This window comes from Oncorhynchus gorbuscha, linkage group LG26, assembly GCF_021184085.1.
Source record: "Oncorhynchus gorbuscha isolate QuinsamMale2020 ecotype Even-year linkage group LG26, OgorEven_v1.0, whole genome shotgun sequence".
NCBI classification, from domain to species: domain Eukaryota; kingdom Metazoa; phylum Chordata; class Actinopteri; order Salmoniformes; family Salmonidae; genus Oncorhynchus; species Oncorhynchus gorbuscha.
The window spans coordinates 43,353,886-43,376,839 of NC_060198.1; the positions used below are offsets into that span (position 1 = coordinate 43,353,886).

Sequence of the window (22,954 nt, forward strand, 5' to 3'; positions counted from 1 at the left end):
TCCAATCAAAATGAGCTTAGGGCTCCAAAAGAGCTAGAACCGGTTGACACGGTCCCCATTTGAGGTATTAGTGCTGTTTATATGCATTTGGTTTGCTTTGTGGACAGTTGTTTTTTGTGTCTATGCCTTTGTCCTGCTGGTGGTGATTGAATCAATGTATTGACTGACCTCCCAGATCAAGAAAGGTGACACGTGAACATCATTGTATTAAACAGTGCAGTCGTGTATTGACTTTTTAATGTTGCTGTTGGACTCAGGCAAAATGGCTCACTGATTGTGTTTTAGATCAGAGACGGTGGCAGCTTCTAAAATGGACTGTTAGGGTCTGCTTCACTGCTTTCTGCCAGGAACACAATGAACCCAACACAACAAGGACTGTCCGGGGAGGGAGGGGGGAGAGAGAGAGCATAGGAGGCTGGTGGGTGGAGCTGTAGGAGGACAGGCTCATTGTAATAGCTGAAATGGACTATGGTTTCCATATGTTTGATACTGTTCCATTACAATGAACCCATCCTCCTATATATCTCTTCCCACCAGCCTCCTCAGAGAGAGAGAGAGAGACATATTTCCCACAGATCACACAAACCCACATAGAATTTGAAAACCAATCAAACGTGGATAAACTTCCATATCTGTTAGTCTAAATACAGCAGTGTGCAGTCGCAACAAGATCTTTGGCCCGTTGCCATAAGAAAAGGGAAACCAGTGGAGTGCAAACATTGTAAATACAACCTATATGTATCTACCTGCACATTGTTACAACACTGTACATAGACAATAATATAACATTTCAAATGTCTATATTCTTTAACTTGTGAGTGCAATGTTTACTTTGTCTGTCTGTTCCATTTGCTTTGGCAATATAAACATGCTTCTCAAGTCAGTAAATCCCTTTGAATTGAATATATATGAGAGAGAGAGTGTGTATTCTCTGTACAATTCTCTGTACAATCAAAACAGGCATTTACTAATCTACCAGAGTTATAGTTTTGAACTACACACTAAAGCATGAAATAGATCAACAGAATATGAGATGTAATGAGATGAATATGAAAAGGGAGAACGGAAACAACCTGTTGAAGTTGTATTATCCCACGTAATGTCATGTAATCATCCAACAGAAGTGCTACTCACTGTCAGAGGTTGCTGATAACATTTTAAACAACACGTTGCATTAAACCATAGGTTTGCCAGGATGGACATGAGAAAGAGATGTGATTCGGTGGGGGGGGGTATTTTGGGGGACTGTACGTGAACATCACTTGGGAAGTCAGTGTGTAGCACCAGTTTACATGGAACTGTAGTAGTTATAGTAGGGGAAGGTGCATCGACTGACTGTCTGCTGTTTCTTCACTGAGCTGGAACATTTTACCATCAGACAAATCTCCCTCCCCCACTCGTTCCCTCACCTCTTCCTCAAGTTTTTCACAAAATGTACACACACACACACACACACACACACTTGCGTCAACCCTCCTTCCATTGCCTCACGCCTCCATTATTTTTCCTCTCCATCAACTCCGTGACACTCAGCAGTGAGCCGTGACATTACAGAAAAACAGAGAGGGTGGTAGAGAAAAAAGAGGGAGGTTGGGGAAGTAACACACGAGAGGGAGAATGTTGAAAGGGAGGAGAGAGCTAAATTTACAGCAAGCAAGCGCTCGAGTGAGAGAGTGGTAGAAAAGAGAGTGAGGGACATGTGATTTCTTCAATGTCAGGATGTGACGTGGGGATGGCTGTTGCTGGGGGTGAAGCAGCAAACTCGATGGCCCACAGATCTGATGAGGGAGTGGTCCCCTTGAAAGAAAGAGCTCAATAATTTACAGCCAAGCGGGGGAAAGAGGGAGAGGAGAGCAGCAAGGAGAAAGGATAACAGAGAAGGGACTGGTGGAAGACAGCCATCAGTAATGGACAGGTACACTAGGTGACCAAACCTATGTGGACATCTGCTCGTAGAACATCTCATTCCAAAATCATGGGCATTATTATGGAGTTGGTCCCCCCTTTGCTGCTATAACAGCCTCCACTCTTCTGGGAAGGCTTTCCATTAGATGTTGGAACATTGTTGCGGGGACTTGCTTCCATTCAGCCACAAGAGCATTAGTGAGGTCGGGCGCTGATGTTGGGCGATTAGGCCTGGCTTGCAGTCGACGTTCCAATTCATCCAAAAGGCATTCGATGGGGTTGAGGTCAGGGCTCTGTGCAGGCCAGTCAAGTTCTTCCACACCAATCTTGAAAATCCATTTCTGCATGGACCTTGCTTTGTGCATGCGGGCATTGTCATGCTGAAACAGGAAAGGGCCTTCTTAGAACTGTTGCCACATAGCCAGAAGCACAGAATCATCTAGAATGTCATTGTATGCTGTAGCGGTAAGATTTCCCTTCACTGGAACTAATGGGTCTAGCCACCAAACTTTACGGTTGGCACTACGCATTCAGTGTTCTCCTGGCATCTGCCAAACCAAGAGTCGTCTGTAGATGTATTCTACCTCTTTTTGAAAACCACAGAGCCAGTCCCTAAACACTGTCACCTATCTCTGGGGCGGCAGCGTAGCCTAGTGGTTAGAGTGTTGGACTAGTAACCGGAAGGTTACGAGTTCAAACCCCCGAGCTGACAAGGTACAAATCTGTCATTCTGCCCCTGAACAGGCAGTTAACCCACTGTTCCCAGGCCGTCATTGAAGATAAGAATGTGTTCTTAACTGACTTGCCTGATGAAATAAAGGTAAAAAAAATAACAATAAATTTTAAAAAATTGTTACCACATAGGGAGGTAATGATGACATCAATATGGGAAATTAAATGACATTAGTGGAGGTCGGAGATAGAAATAGACCGGAAATATAGAAATAGGTGGTAGAAAGTGATATTCGAATCGTTTCCATGACCAAAACATAATGAAACTTGCGGAAGAAGAATGTATGTATGTATGTTCTGTATGTACTGTACAGTTAATAAAGCATTAGAAGGGATCCTTCAAAGGCCAAGGGGAAGAGAGAGAGAGAGAATGAAGGGGTGAACGTTGTGGACAGACTTAAGAGTTCTTCATGATGCAGTCATTACACTCATTCCCAGGGCCACATTCTATTCTCTACATTTGAAAGAGCCAAAAAAAATAATAATAATCATGGAGTTGTTCATAAGTTTGGGTGATTATAGCCATAGCTAATTAGCGGCAGGTTTCAATTAAACCATTAAGAAACAAGCTAACCACCACTCATTCCCAGGGCCACATTCTATTCTCTACATTTGAAAGAGCCGAAGAAAAAAAAAAATCATGGAGTTGTTCATAAGTTTGGGTGATTATAGCCATAGCTAATTAGCGGCAGGTTTCAATTAAACCATTAAGAAACAAGCTAATCACCATTTCTCCAACCTCTCATTTGAGCTCAGATATTCATTCATTTGACAAATGGTATTCATTTTCTCACATATATAAATATTCATTCACACTGAAGCAAATGGTTTTTCAACAACGTAACGTGCATGTGTACAGTGGGGTTGCAGTGCCATCTATTGGTCGCCAGGTGTACTGCAACATATTAATTTACATCTTCAAAACTCCCTTGGGTGGCAGTAAAGAGTGGTGTCTCATACTAACCCATTGTATTGTATTAGGTGTGTAAACTGGGTTTAGTAAAGTCATTGTGCTGGAGACCACTGTACTACATCAATCTTTCTTTTCCTAATTCATACACTGAATCTCTGAGTCTGTGATCAATCCCTGTTGCCTAACAGTGGAGCGAACAAGGTCCCTTAACGTGTGAAAATAAATGACACATTCATTGTGACAACCTAGCAACCATAGTACAGTAAAAGGCAATTGCCTAACAACTGTTGCCAGTACAGGGAGTTCTACCTGTATATGAGCGAGACCTACCATATATTAACCTTTATCACATCACCACGAAACAGCCAAAAAGAGTAGAACCAACTAACACTATGATTTGACTATTAGATGTTCTATTTAACAAAAAATTAATAGTTTCACCATATAAAAACGACAGGCCAGTTCACATAACAGGGTTGACCTTACAATGAGGGAGAGAGGTAAATGAATCACTAATCACATGAAACAAATTCATCTTCAGAGATTACTTTGTTAAAGTACAATAACTATGGCTTTACAATGATGTTGAAACTTGGGGATTAAGTGGGTTCAAATGTTCCTAGAAGTGACACAGGGTTGATGGAGGGACATGTCAAAAGGCTCCATTTAGGCACTTCATCCTTTATACACATCTCATTTATTCAATTCTCTATTTGGTCTCTATTAAACAAGGTCACTTTGTTATAACAGGCTTTTAAAATGTAATATTAGTGCAGAACATTGTGCACCAATATAAAAGGGATGCGAAAGGCACTTTTAGTGGAACGACCCAATAGTAAACAAGTAGATAACGGTGGTGGTCACCTCCACACTGTTTTCATCAGTTAACATGCGATGGCGCAGGAGCAAAAGACAGAAGTCAAAAATATATACAATTTTTACTTGTAATGCCCCATTAATTGTTCAAGTGGGGAAAATTCGGTGAATGTACTTTAATGAAATGTACTTTTTGGCACTTCTGCCGTTGTGTAAAAGATACATATTGCTCAGTCCCCCCACCTGACTATGGACAAGTGGATATCGTTCATTTGTAGTAGATTTACTCCAAATGTCTCAGCATCACTCCTCCCAGAACCATTTATAGAGCTCAGTAACCATCCGATTCTCAGGGTGGCCTCTGATGTACTCACAGCTGTTGCAGGCATTCTGAATGGGGAAGCTGTTGATACGGACCGTGTGGATCCTCTGCCACTTGAAGTATTTACGGTACATCTCCTCATTCTTGTCCAAGAAGATGAGGTGTTTGGCCAGGGCTCTGGGCGAGCGGAAGTCATCCACATGGATGAAGGAATCTCCAGGGATGAACTTCTCATAGTTCCCTCTTGTCGGGCCCATGACCACAGGAACTGCGCCCAACTTGAGAGCGTTAAATAGTTTTTCTGTGATGTAGTCCTTATGGACGGAGTTCTCAAAAGACAAGTAGAATTTACAGCTGGCCACGATCATTCTGTATTCACTAAGAGATACCTTTTTGTTGAAAGGGTTCCCGTAGGTGTGAATCCTGATGAATTTGCGCAGCTCCATGTAGTACCAAGTCCTCTTGTGCTCTCGGTTCCAGTTGCTAACGATCCAACAGACCAGTCGGTTTTTATGCGGGACAAACTCCTCCCTCTCTTTAGTCCGAGGGACGAGAGATCCATAAGGCATGTTGATGTCTGCATCCTGCCTGTAGTTCAAAGTCACATTAAACAGATCTTCCAAGCCAGGTATTCTATTCGTGTGTGCCGGCGATTCGAAATTCATCCACACCCATTTCTGGAAGGAGGGCCGTGGTTCTTGGGGCAGGTTGGATAAATCCTCTTCGATTTCTCTGTGGTGGATGAGAACGGCGTCCGCTTGACTGTAAAGCTCTCTGTCCGCTGTCAGGTGACAGCCTTCGATGTTGTACAAGGACCTGCAGGAGTTCAGTTTAAAGGGATGGTCAAAGGGCCAGTGCCAGACCAGCACGGTAACATCCTGTTTGTGCTCCGCCTGGAAGTGCTTGGCCAGGACAGGGAGCCAGGTGATAGCAGGTCGGTACAGTAGACAGGTCAGCAAGCAGCCCAGCAGCAGAATGCCCATCAGGCTCTGGTGCCCAATTCTACAATTTGGTCCAAGACACGTCATTTGGCCTGCCAAAAGGAAAGGCTGTTCGTTTATAAGTTTATTAAGAAAAGGCAAACACATCTAATCACTATTATTGCATGTATTCGTAAAGTTGACAATGATTATTTTAGCACGAGGACTACTGGTCAATCATAAACTCAGACCACAGACAGGTTTTAGGGTGCGGGCAGACATCTGCTGACGAGGCTAGTTCTCTATCAGCGGACCATTTCATTGGTTCACTAGTCATGCATATTATGTGGTTGTCATAACAGTAATCAAAGTCAATAAGACAAGCTTAGGTTTCTGTTAGGTTAGTGACTGAGGCAGTGATTGTCACTAAGATCCTGAGTTCACAGGACATGCTTTCCACCCAGAGAAACAAATTAGCCATGTGGTCAAACTAAACAAATACTCTGGATACTTATCCGGGCTATTGTGTGTATAGAGTCCACCCTCTGAACCAGAATATATCAATAACTATTGAGGATACAGTAAGACTATTGAACTAAGGAGTCATGGGACCCAATGTGTTGGGGGCTGTGATTTCACCCTTGCCCGGGCCAATTAACTACAGGTTGCAGTGGTCCTTCTGTAGCTCAGTTGGTAGAGCATGGCGCTTGTAACGCCAGGGTAGTGGGTTCGATTCCCGGGACCACCCATACGTAGAATGTATGCACACATGACTGTAAGTCGCTTTAGATAAAAGCGTCTGCTAAATGGCATATATTATTATTATTATGTAACCTAAAGGGCTACTAATGAGAGGACAGGTTCTACGTAAACATACTACACAGTCAAATAAAGGCAGCACGTTATACAACGGGAAATACCAGAGTAGACAATAAATGACATGGTAATAACAAACCTGTGTGACTGTTTTGATAACAAGTTGCCATAAAGCCAGCCAATATTTAAATACATGAATATAGCTATGTAGGATCTATACACACACGGTATCTGACCAAACCTTTGTTCCGATGTTCTTTCTGTTTCAACTTGTCTGTTAAAAGAAACACAAAATCATTTAACACAACCAATTATATAGACTTGATAAAAGACAAACACATACTAAACTCAACACTAAATCAGACAGACAGAGACTCCATTCAAACATTGAGAACAGCCACATCCAATAATTCATATCTACACCACATTCCACACTGCTCTTCAAGGAAATAATATACTGGGTGAGGGGTGCCTACCTGCTAGCTCTGAGATTTGACTTTGAACTTAAACAGAATGATGTTGCTAGCTTTGACTAAAAGCCACACCTGACACCTAGCTGAGTCACATTGCAGTCATGTGTCTCCACATCCTTGAGTGAGGATAAGCCTAGAACTGGTGTGCTACTGCAGGCAGAGGGACAGCCTTCTCCAGCCTTTGCCCTTCATGTCACACCTTAGACACACTGCCCACTTCCCTGCCGTGTGCAATTTGTCAAAGAAATACACACCTTCATAATGTGCTTAGTTTTGTCAATGTGGGTTGGAGAGCGACCCTCCTGTAGGTTCTCACTCCTGCCCCAGAGTTGTAAATGACCTGGTGCAGTTTATCAACCAGCTAATTATTAGAATCAGGTGCGCTAGATTAAGGTTGGAGCGAAAACCAGGATGACAGCTATAGGGGAACAGGGTTGGAGAGCCCTAGTATATGATGTGTAAGTAAATAATATTGTAAATAATGTAAATAATATTTTAAAAGAGAATACATACGTGTAATGCAGTGTAAATATCAGAGAAGGAGGAAGTAAATACTCAAAATATTAATCGTTAATTAAAGATTAAACTTGTCATCAGACAGTAAAGATTTGCTCTTTGGTAGGAGTCCTTTTGAAACCAGATATTAATTAGCTTCTTCTATAGCTGCATTTACACAGGCAGCCCAATTCTGATATTTTTCCACTAATTGGTCTTTTGACCAATCACATCAGATTATTTCACATTAGCTCTTTTTCAGACTTGTGAGGCATCTGTTTCTTAAACTAGACACTCACATGTACTTGTCCTCTTGCTCAGTTGTGCACTTGGACCTCCCACTCCTCTTTCTATTCTGGTTAGATCCAGTTTGCACTATTCTGTGAAGGGAGAAGTACACAACGTTGTACGAGATCTTTAGTTTCTTGGCAATTTCTCGCATAGAATAGCCTTCATTTCTCAGAACAAGAATAGACTGATGAATTTCAGAAGAAATTGTTTCTGGCCATTTTGAGCCTGTAATCGAACCCACAAATGCTGATGCTCCAGATACTCAACTAGCCTAAAGAAGGTCAGTTTTATTGCTTCTTTAATCAGCACAACAGTTTTTAGCTGTGCTAACATAATTGCAAAAGGGCTTTCTAATGATAAATGTGCCTTTTAAAATGATAAACTTGGATTAGCTAACACAATGTGCCATTGGAACACAGGAGTGATGGTTGATGATAAAGGGCCTCTGTACACCTATATTCCATAAATAAATCTGCCGTTTCCAGCTACAATAGTCATTTACAACATTAGCAATGTCTACACTGTATTTCTGATCAATTTGATGTGATTTTAATGGACAACAAAAATTATTCTTTCGAAAACAAGGACATTTTTAAATGACTCCAAATGTTTGAAAGGTAGTGTACACATATTATCGCTAAAAACTGCTTGCCATTAAACAGCTTTAGCACAAACTTTCACCACCTGTGATGAGCCAAACATCCTTCAGTTCTTGTTTATCTCACAAGCCTTCTGTAAACTATGAAAGCCCTCTATGTTCACGATAGATAGAGCTAAGGTTGCAAATCAGCAGGGAATAAGTGAGGATTTCTGAAAAAACAGGGAATTTATTGAAAGTTCCCTGAATTTTGCAACCCTAAATAGAGCTAAATATAAGCACTATAATGTAAACAGACAGGCAATTCTCACATAAAAACTACACTACATGACCAAAAGTATGTGGCTCGTCAAACATCTCATTCCAAAATCATGGGCATTATTATGGAGTTGGTCCCCCCTTTGCTGCTATAACAGACTCCACTCTTCTGGGAAGGCTTTCCACTAGATGTTGGAATATTGTTGCGGGGACTTGCTTCCATTCAGCCACAAGAGCATTAGTGAGGCCGGGCGCTGATGTTGGGCGATTAGGCCTGGCTCGCAGTCGGCGTTCCAATAAATCCCAAAGGTGTCCGATGGGGCTGAAGTCAGGGCTCTGTGCAGGCAAGTCAAGTTCTTCCACACTGATCTCGACAAACCATTTATGTATGGCCCTCGCTTTGTGCTCGGGGGCATTGTCATGCTGAAACAGGAAAGGGCCTTCCCCAACTGTTGCCACAAAGTAGGAAGCACAGAATCTTCTAGAATGTCATTGTATGCTGTAGCATTCAAATTTGCCTTCACTGGAACTAAGGGGCCTAGCCTGAACCATGATAACAGACCCAGACCATTATTCTTCCTCCACCAAACTTTAGTTGGCACTATGCATTGGGGCAGGTATCGTGCTCCTTGCATCTGCCAAACCGTGATTCATCACTCCAGAGAATATGTTTCCACTGATCCAGAGTCCAATGGCTGCAAGCTTTATACCACTCCAGCCGACGCTTGGCATTGCATATGGTGATCATAGGCTTGTGTGCGGATGCTCGGCCATGGAAACCAATTTCATGAAGCTCCAGACGAACAGTTTTTGTGCTGATTTTGCTTCCAGAGGCAGTTTGGAACTTGGTAGTGAGTATTACAACAGAGGACAGAAGATTTTTACGCGTTACGCGCTTCAGCGGTTCTGTTTTGTGAGATTGTGTGGCCTACTACTTTGGGGGTGAACCGTTGTGGCTCCTAGACATTTCCACTTCACAATAACAGCACTTACATTTGACCGGGGCAGCTCCAACAGGGCCAAAATTTGACATATTGACTTGTTGGAAAGGTGGCATCATATGACGGTGCCACGTTGAAGGTCAATGAGCTCTTCAATAAGGCCATTCTACTGCTAATGTTTGTCTATGGAGATTGCATGGCTGTGTTTGCATGGCTCAATTATATACACCTGTCAAAGGGATTGGCTGAAATAGACAAATCCACTAATTTGAAGGTGTCACCATATACTTTTGTATATATAGTGTATATTGGCAGGAAGGATGTTTGGCATGCATTTTACATTTACAATAAATCATGAAAGTGGCCATTTTAGGCCATTTTTAGAGCTTATACATGCGTCCTGTAAGACCCTATGATCTGTAAACCCTACGTGACACAGAAAACAGAGTGTTAAGATTCAACATTTTCCATTAATTTATTCAACATTAAAAATATTTATATCTCAAAAGTACCCTTTTTGATTTAGTTAATTTTAAGATTGTTTGGATAATACACTCTACAAGTACAAACAAGTTGAAGTCGGAAGTTTACATAGACCTTAGTCAAATACAATTAATGTAAGGGGTGCGTGTTGGTGGCAGGGAAGTCAGGTGCAGGAGACTTGGTATCAACGGAGTTGTTTAATAAATGCTGACAAAACTCAAACAACCAAAATGTACAAAATAACAAAGTGGGTAAAAACCCGTCACACACCAACACTAAATAGCACATCACATACAATCAAAACATTCTCTGACAAGGACATGAGGGGAAACAGAGGGTTAAATACAAAACATGTCATTGATGAGATTGGAACTAGGGGTGAAGGAAGACAAGACAAAACCAATGGAAAATGAGTCAGTGATGGTTAAAAGGTTGGTGAAGTCGACAGCCGAACATCGCCCAAACAAGGAGAGGCACAGACTTTTACGAAAGTCGTGACAATTAAACTTTTTTTTTCACAATTCCTGACATTTAATCCAAGTAAAAATTCCCGGTCTCAAGTCAGTTAGGATCACCACTTTATTTTAAGAATGTGAAATGTCAGAATAATAGGGAGAATTATTTATTTCAGCTTATTTCTTTCATCGCATTCCTAGTGGGTCAGAAGTTTACATACACTCAATTAGTATTTGGTAGCATTGCCTTTAAATTGTTTAATTTGGGTCAAACATTTCAGGTAGCCTTCCAAAAACTCCCACCATAAATTGGGTGAATTGTGGCCCATTCCTCCAACAGAGCTGGTGTAACCGAGTCAGGTTTGTAGGCCTCCTTGCTCGCACAGGCTTTTTTAGTTCTACCCACAAATTTTATATAGGATTGAGGTCAGGGCTTTGTGATGGCAACTCCAATACCTTGACTTTGTTATCCATAAGCCATTTTGCCACAACTTTGGAAGTATGCTTGGGGTCATTGTCCATTTAGAAGACCAATTTGCAAACAAGCTTTAACTTCTTGACTGATGTCTTGAGATGTTGCTTCAATATATTCACATAATTTTCCTACCTCATGATGCCATCTATTTTGTGAAGTAGTGGCTTCTTCCTTGCTGAGCGGCCTTTCAGGTTATGTCGATATAGGACTCGTTTTACTGTGGATATAGAAACTTTTGTACCCATTTCCTCCAGGATCTTCATAAGATCCTTTGCTGTTGTTCTAGGATTGATTTGTACTTTTCGCACTAAAGTACGTTCCTCTTTACGAGACAGAACGAGTCTCCTTCCTGAGCGGTATGACGGCTGCGTGGTCCCATGGTGTTTATACTTGCGTACTATTGTTTGTACAGATGAATGTGCTACCTTCAGGTGTTTGGAAATTACTCCCAATGATGAACCAGACTTGTGGAGGTCTACCATTTATTTTCTGAGGTCTTGGCTGATTTCTTTTGATTTTCCCATGATGTCTAGCAAAAAGGCACTGAGTTTGAAGGTAGGCCTTGAAATACATCCACAAGTACACCTCCAATTGACTCAAATGATGTCAATTAGCCTATCAGAAGCTTCTAAAGCCATGACATAATTTTCTGGAATTAACCAAGCTGTTTAAAGGCACAGTCAATTTAGTGTTTGTAAACTTCTGACCCACTGGAATTGTGATACAGTAAATTATAAGTTAATTTTATAATCTGACTGGAAACAGTTGTTTAAAAAATGCACAATGTAGATGTCTGAACCGACTTGCCAAAACTATAGTTTGTTTACAAGAAATTTGTGGAGTGGTTGGAAAACAAGTTAATGACTCCAACGTAAGTGTATGTAAACTTCCGACTTCAACTGCAACATTTCCAGAGTGGGCTCTGCTAAGCTATGATACATTTTGTAAGCACCACCAATACAGTGAATGTGAAAATGTATTAAAAGGGAACTCCCTCCGCTTGTGATTTGTTGAATGTGCAACCCTAAAGGAGAGCTGTGATTGGTTAATCCCCTTGAATAATCTCTTCAAAAGTACCAGAGACCCAACTCTGGAAATGTTACATGTTTGAAGATTATTATTGTTCCAAACAATATGTCAAAACATTTGGTTCCATATTATTAGCACACAATGATTACATCAAGGTTGTGACTCCACAAACATTTGCTGTTTGTTTATAATGTCACACCCCCCAGAAATGCTAACCTCCCATGTAATTGTAATGGTGAGAGGTTAGCATGTCTTGGGCCTTTTTTCACCCAACTTTTAATCTAAATCCAATGACATGGTGACATTTTCTGTTGACTTCAAGTTAAATTCACGTTAGTTGAAATCTCAACCAAATGTAAATTAAACTAGACTTTGAACTGACATCTGTACCCAGTGGGTGGGACCAAATGTGGTGTATATTCAAAATTTGGATGACTAGGTTGCCTAGACTTATTCAATACAAAATTATTAACTGGAATTTTATTAGGCATACAGTTGCATAGGGCAGGACTAGACGATGCAAACCTGCATATAGCAAGCTCAGAACTGTGAGTTTTATTGTCCAATCTGTCATGCAGGTGAATGAGGACCCAAAAGCGACTTGGCGAAAACAGAGTCTTTAATCCAGTAAAGTAATTCTACAAACATAAGACATAATTCCACTCGTAATGACGAGAACAGACTGGAGACTCGATCAAGAACTGCAGGTTGCCTCGGGAAGGCACTTGAACCTAGCAGACTCAGACACCTGCTCTCCACGCAGCATCTGAGGGAAACACGACACGACAGGGCGATACACAGACACAGCACGGTGAACAATAGACAAGGATCCGACAGGGCAGGAACGGAAAACAAGGAGAGAAATAGGGACTCTAATCAGGGAAAAGAATAGGGAACAGGTGTGGGAAGACGAAATGATTGATTAGGGGAAATAGGAACAGCTGGGAGCAGGAACGGAACGATAGAGAGAAGAGAGAGAGGAAGGGAGAGAGAAAAAGGGGAACGAACCTAAAAAGACCAGCAGGGGAAAATGAACAGAGGGAAAAGCCAAAATGACAAGACAATCTAAGACAAAACATGACAGTACCCCCCCACTCACCGAGCGCCTCCTGGCGCACTCGAGGAGGAATCCTGGCGGCAACGGAGGAAATCATCAATGAGTGAACGGTCCAGCACGTCCCGAGATGGAACCCAACTCCTCTCCTCAGGACCGTAACCCTCCCAATCCACTAAGTATTGGTGACCCCGTCCCCGAGAACGCATGTCCATGATCCTACGTACCTTGTAAATAGGTGCGCTCTCGACAAGGACGGGAGGGGGAGGGAAGACGAACGGGGTGCGAAGAAAGGGCTTGACACAGGAGACATGGAAGACAGGATGGACGCGACGAAGATGTCGCGGAAGAAGCAGTCGCACAGCGACAGGATTGACGACCTGGGAGACACGGAACGGACCAATGAACCGCGGAGTCAACTTACGAGAAGCTGTCGTAAGAGGAAGGTTGCGAGTGGAAAGCCACACTTTCTGGCCGCAACAATACCTTGGACTCTTAATCCTGCGTTTATTGGCGGCTCTCACAGTCTGTGCCCTGTAACGGCAAAGTGCAGACCTCACCCTCCTCCAGGTGCGCTCACAACGTTGGACAAACGCTTGAGCGGAGGGAACGCTGGACTCGGCAAGCTGGGATGAGAACAGAGGAGGCTGGTAACCCAGACTACTCTGAAACGGAGATAACCCGGTAGCAGACGAAGGAAGCGAGTTGTGAGCGTATTCTGCCCAGGGGAGCTGTTCTGCCCAAGACGCAGGGTTTCTGAAAGAAAGGCTGCGTAGTATGCGACCAATCGTCTGATTGGCCCTCTCTGCTTGACCGTTAGACTGGGGATGAAACCCGGAAGAGAGACTGACGGACGCACCAATCAAACGACAGAACTCCCTCCAAAACTGTGACGTGAATTGCGGGCCTCTGTCTGAAACGGCGTCTAACGGGAGGCCATGAATTCTGAACACATTCTCGATGATGATTTGTGCCGTCTCCTTAGCGGAAGGAAGTTTAGCGAGGGGAATGAAATGTGCCGCCTTAGAGAACCTATCGACAACCGTAAGAATCACAGTCTTCCCCGCAGACAAAGGCAGACCGGTAATGAAGTCTAGGGCGATGTGAGACCATGGTCGAGAAGGAATGGGGAGCGGTCTGAGACGACCGGCAGGAGGAGAGTTACCCGACTTAGTCTGCGCGCAGTCCGAACAAGCAGCCACGAAACGGCGCGTGTCACGCTCCTGAGTCGGCCACCAAAAGCGCTGGCGAATAGACGCAAGAGTGCCTCGAACACCGGGATGACCAGCTAACTTGGCAGAGTGAGCCCACTGAAGAACAGCCAGACGAGTGGAAACAGGAACGAAAAGGAGATTACTAGGACAAGCGCGCGGCGACGCAGTGTGCGTGAGTGCTTGCTTAACCTGTCTTTCAATTCCCCAGACTGTCAACCCGACAACACGCCCATAAGGAAGAATCCCTCGGGATCAGTAGAAGCCACAGAAGAACTAAACAGACGGGATAAGGCATCAGGCTTGGTGTTTTTGCTACCCGGACGGTAAGAAATCACAAACTCGAAACGAGCGAAAAACAACGCCCAACGAGCTTGACGGGCATTAAGTCGTTTGGCAGAACGGATGTACTCAAGGTTCTTATGGTCTGTCCAAACGACAAAAGGAACGGTCGCCCCCTCCAACCACTGTCGCCATTCGCCTAGGGCTAAGCGGATGGCGAGCAGTTCGCGGTTACCCACATCATAGTTGCGTTCAGATGGCGACAGGCGATGAGAAAAATAAGCGCAAGGATGAACCTTATCGTCAGACTGGAAGCGCTGGGATAGAATGGCTCCCACGCCTACCTCTGAAGCGTCAACCTCGACAATGAATTGTCTAGTGACGTCAGGAGTAACGAGGATAGGAGCGGACGTAAAACGTTCTTTTAGAAGATCAAAAGCTCCCTGGGCGGAACCGGACCACTTAAAACACGTCTTGACAGAAGTAAGAGCTGTGAGAGGGGCAGCAACTTGACCGAAATTACGAATGAAACGCCGATAGAAATTAGCGAAACCTAAAAAGCGCTGCAACTCGACACGTGACCTTGGAACGGGCCAATCACTGACAGCTTGGACCTTAGCGGAATCCATCTGAATGCCTTAAGCGGAAATAACGGAACCGAGAAAAGTAACGGAGGAGACATGAAAAGAGCACTTCTCAGCATTCACTTAGAGACAATTCTCTAAAAGGCGCTGTAGAACACGTCGAACGTGCTGAACATGAATCTCGAGTGACGGTGAAAAAATCAGGATATCGTCAAGATAGACAAAAACAAAGATGTTCAGCATGTCTCTCAGAACATCATTAACTAATGCCTGAAAAACAGCTGGCGCATTGGCGAGACCAAACGGCAGAACCCGGTACTCAAAATGCCCTAACGGAGTGTTAAACGCCGTTTTCCACTCGTCCCCCTCTCTGATGCGCACGAGATGGTAAGCGTTACGAAGGTCCAACTTAGTAAAGCACCTGGCTCCCTGCAGAATCTCGAAGGCTGATGACATAAGGGGAAGCGGATAACGATTCTTAACCGTTATGTCATTCAGCCCTCGATAATCCACGCAGGGGCGCAGAGTACCGTCCTTTTTCTTAACAAAAAGAACCCCGCCCCGGCCGGAGAGGAAGAAGGCACTATGGTACCGGCGTCAAGAGACACAGATAAATAATCCTCGAGAGCCTTACGTTCGGGAGCCGACAGAGAGTATAGTCTACCCCGAGGAGGAGTGGTCCCCGGAAGGAGATCAATACTACAATCATACGACCGGTGAGGAGGAAGGGAGTTGGCACGGGACCGACTGAAGACCGTGCGCAGATCATGATATTCCTCCGGCACTCCTGTCAAATCGCCAGGTTCCTCCTGAGAAGTGGGGACAGAAGAAATGGGAGGGATGGCAGACATTAAACACTTCACATGACAAGAAACGTTCCAGGATAGGATAGAATTACTAGACCAATTAATAGAAGGATTATGACATACTAGCCAGGGATGACCCAAAACAACAGGTGTAAAAGGTGAACGAAAAATCAAAAAAGAAATAGTCTCACTGTGGTTACCAGATACTGTGAGAGTTAAAGGTAGTGTCTCAAATCTGATACTGGGAAGATGACTACCATCTAAGGCAAACATGGGCGTAGGCTTGTCTAACTGTCTGAAAGGAATGTCATGTTTCCGAGCCCATGCTTCGTCCATGAAACAACCCTCAGCCCCCGAGTCAATCAAGGCACTGCATGTAGCACCCGAACCGGTCCAGCGTAGATGGACCGACATAGTAGTACAGGATCTAGATGAAGAGACCTGAGTAGTAGCGCTCACCAGTAGCCCTCCGCTTACTGATGAGCTCTGGCCTTTACTGGACATGAATTGACAAAATGTCCATCAAATCCGCAATAGAGGCACAGGCGGTTGGTGATCCTCCGTTCCCTCTCCTTAGTCGAGATGCGAATACCTCCCAGCTGCATGGGCTCAGTCTCTGAGCCAGAGGAGGGAGATGGTTGCGATGCGGAGCAGGGAAACACCGTTGACGCGAGCTCTCTTCCACGAGCTTGGTGACGAAGATCTACCCGTCGTTCTATGCGGATGGCGAGAGCAATCAAAGAGTCCACACTGGAAGGAACCTCCCGAGAGAGAATCTCATCCTTGACCACTGCGTGGAGTCCCTCCAGAAAACGAGCGAGCAGCGCCGGCTCGTTCCAGTCACTAGAGGCAGCAAGAGTGCGAAACTCTATAGAGTAATCCGTTATGGATCGATCACCTTGGCATAGGGAAGCCAGGGCCCTAGAAGCCTCCCTACCAAAACTGAACGGTCAAAAACCCGAATCATCTCCTCTTTAAAGTTCTGGTAATTGTTTGAACAATCAGCCCTTGCCTCCCAGATAGCTGTGCCCCACTCTCGAGCCCGGCCAGTAAGGAGTGAAATGACGTAAGCAACCCGAGCTCTCTCGCTAGAGTATGTGTTGGGTTGGAGAGAGAACACAATATCACACTGAGTGAGAAAGGAGCGGCACTCCGTGGGCTGCCCGGAGTAGCAAGGTGGGTTATTAACCCTAGGTTCCGGAGGCTCGGCAGGCCAGGAAGTAACAGGTGGCACGAGACGAAGACTCTGGAACTGTCCAGAGAGGTCGGAAACCTGAGCGGCCAGGTTCTCCACGGCATGGCGAGCAGCAGACAATTCCTGCTCGTGTCTGCCGAGCATGGCTCCTTGATCTCGACGGCAGTGTTACGAACGTCTGTAGTCGCTGGGTCCATTCTTTGGTCGGATCCTTCTGTCATGCAGGTGAATGAGGACCCAAAAGCGACTTGGCGAAAACAGAGTCTTTAATCCAGTAAAGTAATTCTACAAACATAAGACATAATTCCACTCGTAATGACGAGAACAGACTGGAGACTCGATCAAGAACTGCAGGTTGCCTCGGGAAGGCACTTGAACCTAGCAGACTCAGACACCTGCTCTCCACGCAACATCTGAGGGAAACACGACACGACAGGGCGATACACAGACACAGCACGGTGAACAATAGACAAGGATCCGACAGGGCAGGAACGGAAAACAAGGAGAGAAATAGGGACTCTAATCAGGGAAAAGAATAGGGAACAGGTGTGGGAAGACTAAATGATTGATTAGGGGAAATAGGAACAGCTGGGAGCAGGAACGGAACGATAGAGAGAAGAGAGAGAGGAAGGGAGAGAGAAAAAGGGGAACGAACCTAAAAAGACCAGCAGGGGAAAATGAACAGAGGGAAAAGCCAAAATGACAAGACAATCTAAGACAAAACATGACACAATCATGTTGTTTTCTCTGTGTCTGTGCATAGGAAACCCAACTAGTCCTTCTTTCAAATAGAATTCATATGAACAAGTTTTTGCGGTTTGACAGGTTTTCATCCTCCACAAGTCCAGGTGTTTTTCCAGGAGATTTTTTTCAACCATCCCAGCTAGCACATACCATTCTGAGAACTCCCCTCACTCCAGCCTCAGCACCTGGCTCCCTGCAACCCGCCCGAGCCCTCCCTAGCCTGCACCCCATTGTCTCCCTGTTTTTCAGTAAATACCTGGGTTACCTTATCCCAGTCTCCTCGTCTGAGTCTGCTCTTGGGTTCACCTGCTTGCTCCTAACAACTATAGAAAAGCTCAGTGTATTAGTGAGCAGTTATCTACATATTATTCCTATAACTGCATTCTCCCTGTTCTCCACTTTATCTCAGTGAGACGTGGCTATTGTTGAGCAGGGGACGTCCCATCTGGTTATGTTTCTTCTCCCCATTCAGCACCAGGTATGTTTCCCTCGCCCTTAATTACCTAAGGATATGGACCTGACCTGGTGAACAGGACCTTGGTATTTGCCTCGGTTGTATTCATTATGGCAAAATGGAAAATAAGCATTTCTTATTGGACAACTTCTGTTTACTGTAGGGTTGCAACACTAACATAACAGGTAGGCTTTGTATTGACAAGTCCATGCTTTGCTGAACTTTAATGGCTCTAACTGCCATGCTAGGCAAAGCTCCGCCTTATCTCAGCTCACTGGTCACGATGGCAACACCCATCCGTAGCACGCGCTCCAGCAGGTGTATCTCAGGTGATCATCCCTAAAGCCAACACCTCATTCGGCCGCCTTTCGTTCCAGTACTCTGCTGCCTGTGACTGGAACGAATTGCAAAAATCGCTGAAGTTGGAGACTTTTATCTCCCTCACCAACTTCAAACATCAGCTAGCTGAGCAGCTAACCGATCGCTGCAGCTGTACATAATCTATTGGTAAATAGCACACCCATTTTCATCTACCTCATCCCCACAGTTTTTATTTATTTACTTTTCTGCTCTTTTGCACACCAATATCTCTACCTGTACATGATCATCTGATCATTTATCACTCCAGTGTTAATCTGCAATATTGTAATTATTCGCCTACCTCCTCATGCCTTTTGCACACAATGTATATAGACTCCCCTTTTTTTCTCTGTGTTATTGACTTGTTAATTGTTTACTCCATGTGTAACTCTGTGTTGTCTGTTCACACTGCTATGCTTTATCTTGGCCAGGTCGCAGTTGCAAATGAGAACTTGTTCTCAACTAGCCTACCTGGTTAAATAAAGGTGAAATAAAAAAATAAATAAAAATTGTGTGTATTAATATGATGAGATGTAGGGTGTTTTAATGCCGTTTAGCAGGGGTGTCAAACTCCTTCCATGGAGGGCCTACTGTCGACAGGTTTTTGTTTTTTCCTTTCAGTTAAGCCCTGGACAACGAGGTGTAGGAGTTCCTTACTAATTAGTGACCTTAATTCATCAATCAAGTACAAAGGAGGAGCGAAAACCTGCAGACACTTGGCCCTCTGTGGAATGAGTTTGACTCCTGTGCCGTTTTGGATCAGTGAAATGACTGATTATGGACACATTGGGTAAAGTAGGATTACCTACGTCTACTCTATCATGTTGAATGCTGGCCTTGTGCCTTTAACCCCTATTTTACAGTTGTTAATAAAGTTGCATTGCGATTTAGGCATTCATTCTTGAATAATGTTACTTGTAAAATGTCTCGTGAGCTGAGACCATCATAACCGAAAACATGCTTTTTTTTTTTACTCCATTGCTTGTAAACAATGCAATTATATTATATAATTAAAGTTAATAATGACATGATTAGATAATTACACTGCATAGCTTCAAAACATAGCTAAAACTATCATTTTGATTTCATGGCTGGTCCTGAGAGTGATTACATTTCTCAGCCCCACAGCTGGTTACCAGACTGCCCTTATTGTGGAACAAGCAAATTAGTCATGAGGAATATACAAGCACTGTGGCCAGCTGTAAGTTCCACTTGTCATTTGACAATACGAGAGAACACCCTGACTATATGACTGAGAAACTGTTCAATGCCACGAAGTTGGGCTCTGTGCCAGTTTATGAGAAGTTCATCCCAGGTGATGCCTTTGTCCATGTGGATGATTTCTCCAAACCGGAGAAGTTGGCTCAGTATCTACAGAGCATGAGTGAGGATGAATACTCTAAGTTGTTCAGGTGGAGGAAGTTCTTCAAAGTGAATGGATGTGTCTTTCCTATTAACCTGTAGACCGTGCCAATTTGTCCATCAGAAACAGCAACACCAGGTCACAACCAATCGGATCCAAATGGCACTGGGGTTAGGTGCATGAATTGTTTTAGCAACTGAGCAGATATCTGCCTGATCCACTTTAGGCTGTGGCCTGTGAAGCCTAAGCTAAATTGGAATGAATCATTTCTAACAGACGTATGTAAATAGTGGTGGAAACCCTTGATTCTGCAGTAGACTTGAGCTTATTGTTCTTGGACATACAGTTCATTGTCATATGACGTGTCTATGTTAAACATACCTAGAGCCAAGAAACTCAATATTAGGTCAAAGGTGATTGCCTAAAAATGTTAGGCTATTCTGCCCTACGAGGGCAAAGTGCAGTAAAAGTGAAGTAACTACGAATTCATCGAATATATTTGATCTGTTGTAATGGCCAGGTGTATTCTCTGATTAATGTGATATTTAGTTTCCTGACACAAGAACAAGCAAGTCGATCAGAATATATCACGAAGTACCCAAAATTGCTCTCTGTCGAGACAGAAATGACTTTGAAGTCAGATTTTGCAGTTACTTTTTTACATAGCTACTGCTTTTGCCTTTGAGGGCAGTGTTGTGGGTTTGCTTTGTATTGAAATAACATTATTGTGTATACTTTTTTATTTTATGTATGTAACTTTCTTTATTTAAAATGTGTTTGAAGGCGTTCTGTTGTGGGAATAAGTTGAGAATGTGTTGGGAGCAGGTTTGGGTAGGTTACTTTCTAAATGCAATCCGTTACAGTTGCTAGTTACCTGTCCAAAATTGTAATCAGCGACATTACATTACTGAGTTTGGGGAATCCAAATGTTATCTGATTACTTTCAGTTACTTTTGGATTACTTTCCCTTTAAGCAGCATTAGAAGGTGACAATAATTTATATTACCAATTGAACAACATCTATTGCAGGATAAATCAATGTTAGAGTTTACATAGATGGCCATTAATGGATGTTGCAGGTGCGTCGGCCGTGTCCGAGGGGGATCAGGGGTTGTCGATGAACCGCAAACATTTTTGCTCCATGAACTGTGGCCTCTCGCTCTGGAGAAGGGCGGTGGGGGAAAGGAGGGCAACCTCCCCCTTGTTACCCACATGTGCCCCCCTACCTCCTCTCCTCCCCCATCTGATGATTAGCAGAACGGAAGCAGGCTTCCTACAGTCTGCATCAAGGGCCCCCTACGGGCTTTGGCCCCAGGGATTCAGACCCTGTAAGCCCTCGCATTAATCAGGCCCTTGATCCGCACTGTGCAGCCATTGCAAGAGCCATTTTTCACTGGCTGGCCACTGATCTGCAGTTTAAACTTCTTCAATTCAACCATTATTGGGTTTAAATACACATACATCACCAGTCAAAACTTTGGACACACCTACTCATTGCAGGGTTTTTCTTTATTTTTATTATTTTCTATATTTCCTCAGATTTCAGCCCAAATAAATGCTTCACAGAGTTCAAGTAACAGACACATCTCAACATCAACTGTTCAGAGGAGATTGCGTGAATCAGGCCTTAATGATCGAATTGCTGCAAAGAAACCACTACTAAAGGACACCAATAAGAAGAAAATATTCTTGGGCCAAAAAACACAGGCAATGGACATTAGACCGGTGGAAATCTGTCCATTGGTCTGAGTTCAAATTTGAGATTTTTGGTTCCAAATTCCGTGTCTTTGTGAGACGCAGAGTAGGTGAACGGATTATCTCTGCATGTTTGGTTCCCACCGTGAAGCATGGAGGAGGTGGTGTAATTGTGTGGGGGTGCTTTGCTGTTGACACTGTCTGTGATTTATTTAGAATTCAAGGCACACTTAACCAGCATGGCTACTACAGCATTCTGCAGCGATACGCCATCTCATCTGGTTAGCGCTTAGTGGGACAATCATTTGTTTTTCAACACACCTTCAGGCTTTGACCAAGAAGGAGAGTGATGGAGTGCTGCATCAGATGACCTGGCCTCTACAATCACCTGACCTCAACCCAATTGAGATGGTTTGGGATGAGTTGGACCGCAGAGTGAAGGATTAGCAGCCAACAAGTGTTCAACATATGTGGGAACTCCTTCAAGACTGTTAGAAAAGCATTCCAGGTGAAGCTGGTTGAGAGAATACCAAGAGTGTGCAAAGCTGTCATCAAGGCAAAGGGTGGCTACTTTGAAGAATCTCAAATCTAAAATACATAGAGTTGTTTAACACTTTTTTTGGTTACTTCATGATTCAATATGTGTTATTTCATAGTTGTGATGTCTTCACTACTATTCTACGATGTAGAAAATGGTTTTAAAAAATCAAGAAAAACCCTACAATGAGTAGGTGTGTCCAAGCTTGTGACTGGTACTGTATACATTTGTGAGAAGCCATCCACAACCACTATCCATAATTTGCAAAAAGCTAATAGCTAAATAAGAGAGCAGCAGTGTGATTCACATCAATGTGCTATGTAGATATCAATAATAAGTGATATCTGTACGCCCTTAAACTACACCACTGCTGCCGTTCTCCAAGCGTTTAAATGTTATAATTTTTGGATAATGACAACAGTCACACCATTGGAAGGCATAGTTTGGACTGTAGCCTATAAAAGCCTGTTCCTACAATTTTCTCGCGATCGTTCAAACAAACGCATTTGATGTGTCGTCATAGTGGTCTCTGATTTCTGGTCAGACTCGGGCAGAAAAATGGCATCTTTTTTCAATGCTGATTTAAATGTAATTGAGGATATGGAAAGTTGCAAACATCCTTCTGAATTTAAACGTAATCCAATAAGTAATCGTCTGGTTTTAAAAAAAGTAGTCTGTAATCTGCTGGTAAGAGATTACAGTTACCGTTTTTTTGTATTCCGTTGGGAAATGGAAAGATTTTCGGT

The 22,954-nt window shown here is 43.6% G+C and overlaps 1 protein-coding gene across 6 annotated transcripts; it reads right to left on the reverse strand.

Annotated features, from left to right (window-relative positions):
• Window positions 1-3,941: 3,941 nt before the first annotated feature.
• On the reverse strand, window positions 3,942-7,206 carry LOC124015049 (4-galactosyl-N-acetylglucosaminide 3-alpha-L-fucosyltransferase 9-like). 6 transcript variants are annotated; one of them, XM_046329937.1, is made up of 3 exons: window positions 7,152-7,206; window positions 6,666-6,698; window positions 3,942-5,721 (listed from the first exon to the last, which is right to left on the reverse strand). In XM_046329937.1, exon 3 carries the CDS (start codon window positions 5,714-5,716, stop codon window positions 4,670-4,672), a length of 1,047 nt encoding a protein of 348 aa, XP_046185893.1. In that variant the 5' UTR covers window positions 5,717-5,721; window positions 6,666-6,698; window positions 7,152-7,206; the 3' UTR covers window positions 3,942-4,669. The 6 variants fall into 6 exon arrangements, with proteins under 6 accessions (XP_046185893.1, XP_046185896.1, XP_046185891.1 ...); XM_046329940.1 differs by lacking the exon at window positions 7,152-7,206 and adding an exon at window positions 6,901-7,112 and having other exon boundaries at window positions 6,651-6,698; XM_046329935.1 differs by lacking the exon at window positions 7,152-7,206 and adding an exon at window positions 6,901-7,112 and having other exon boundaries at window positions 6,564-6,698.
• Window positions 7,207-22,954: the final 15,748 nt, after the last annotated feature.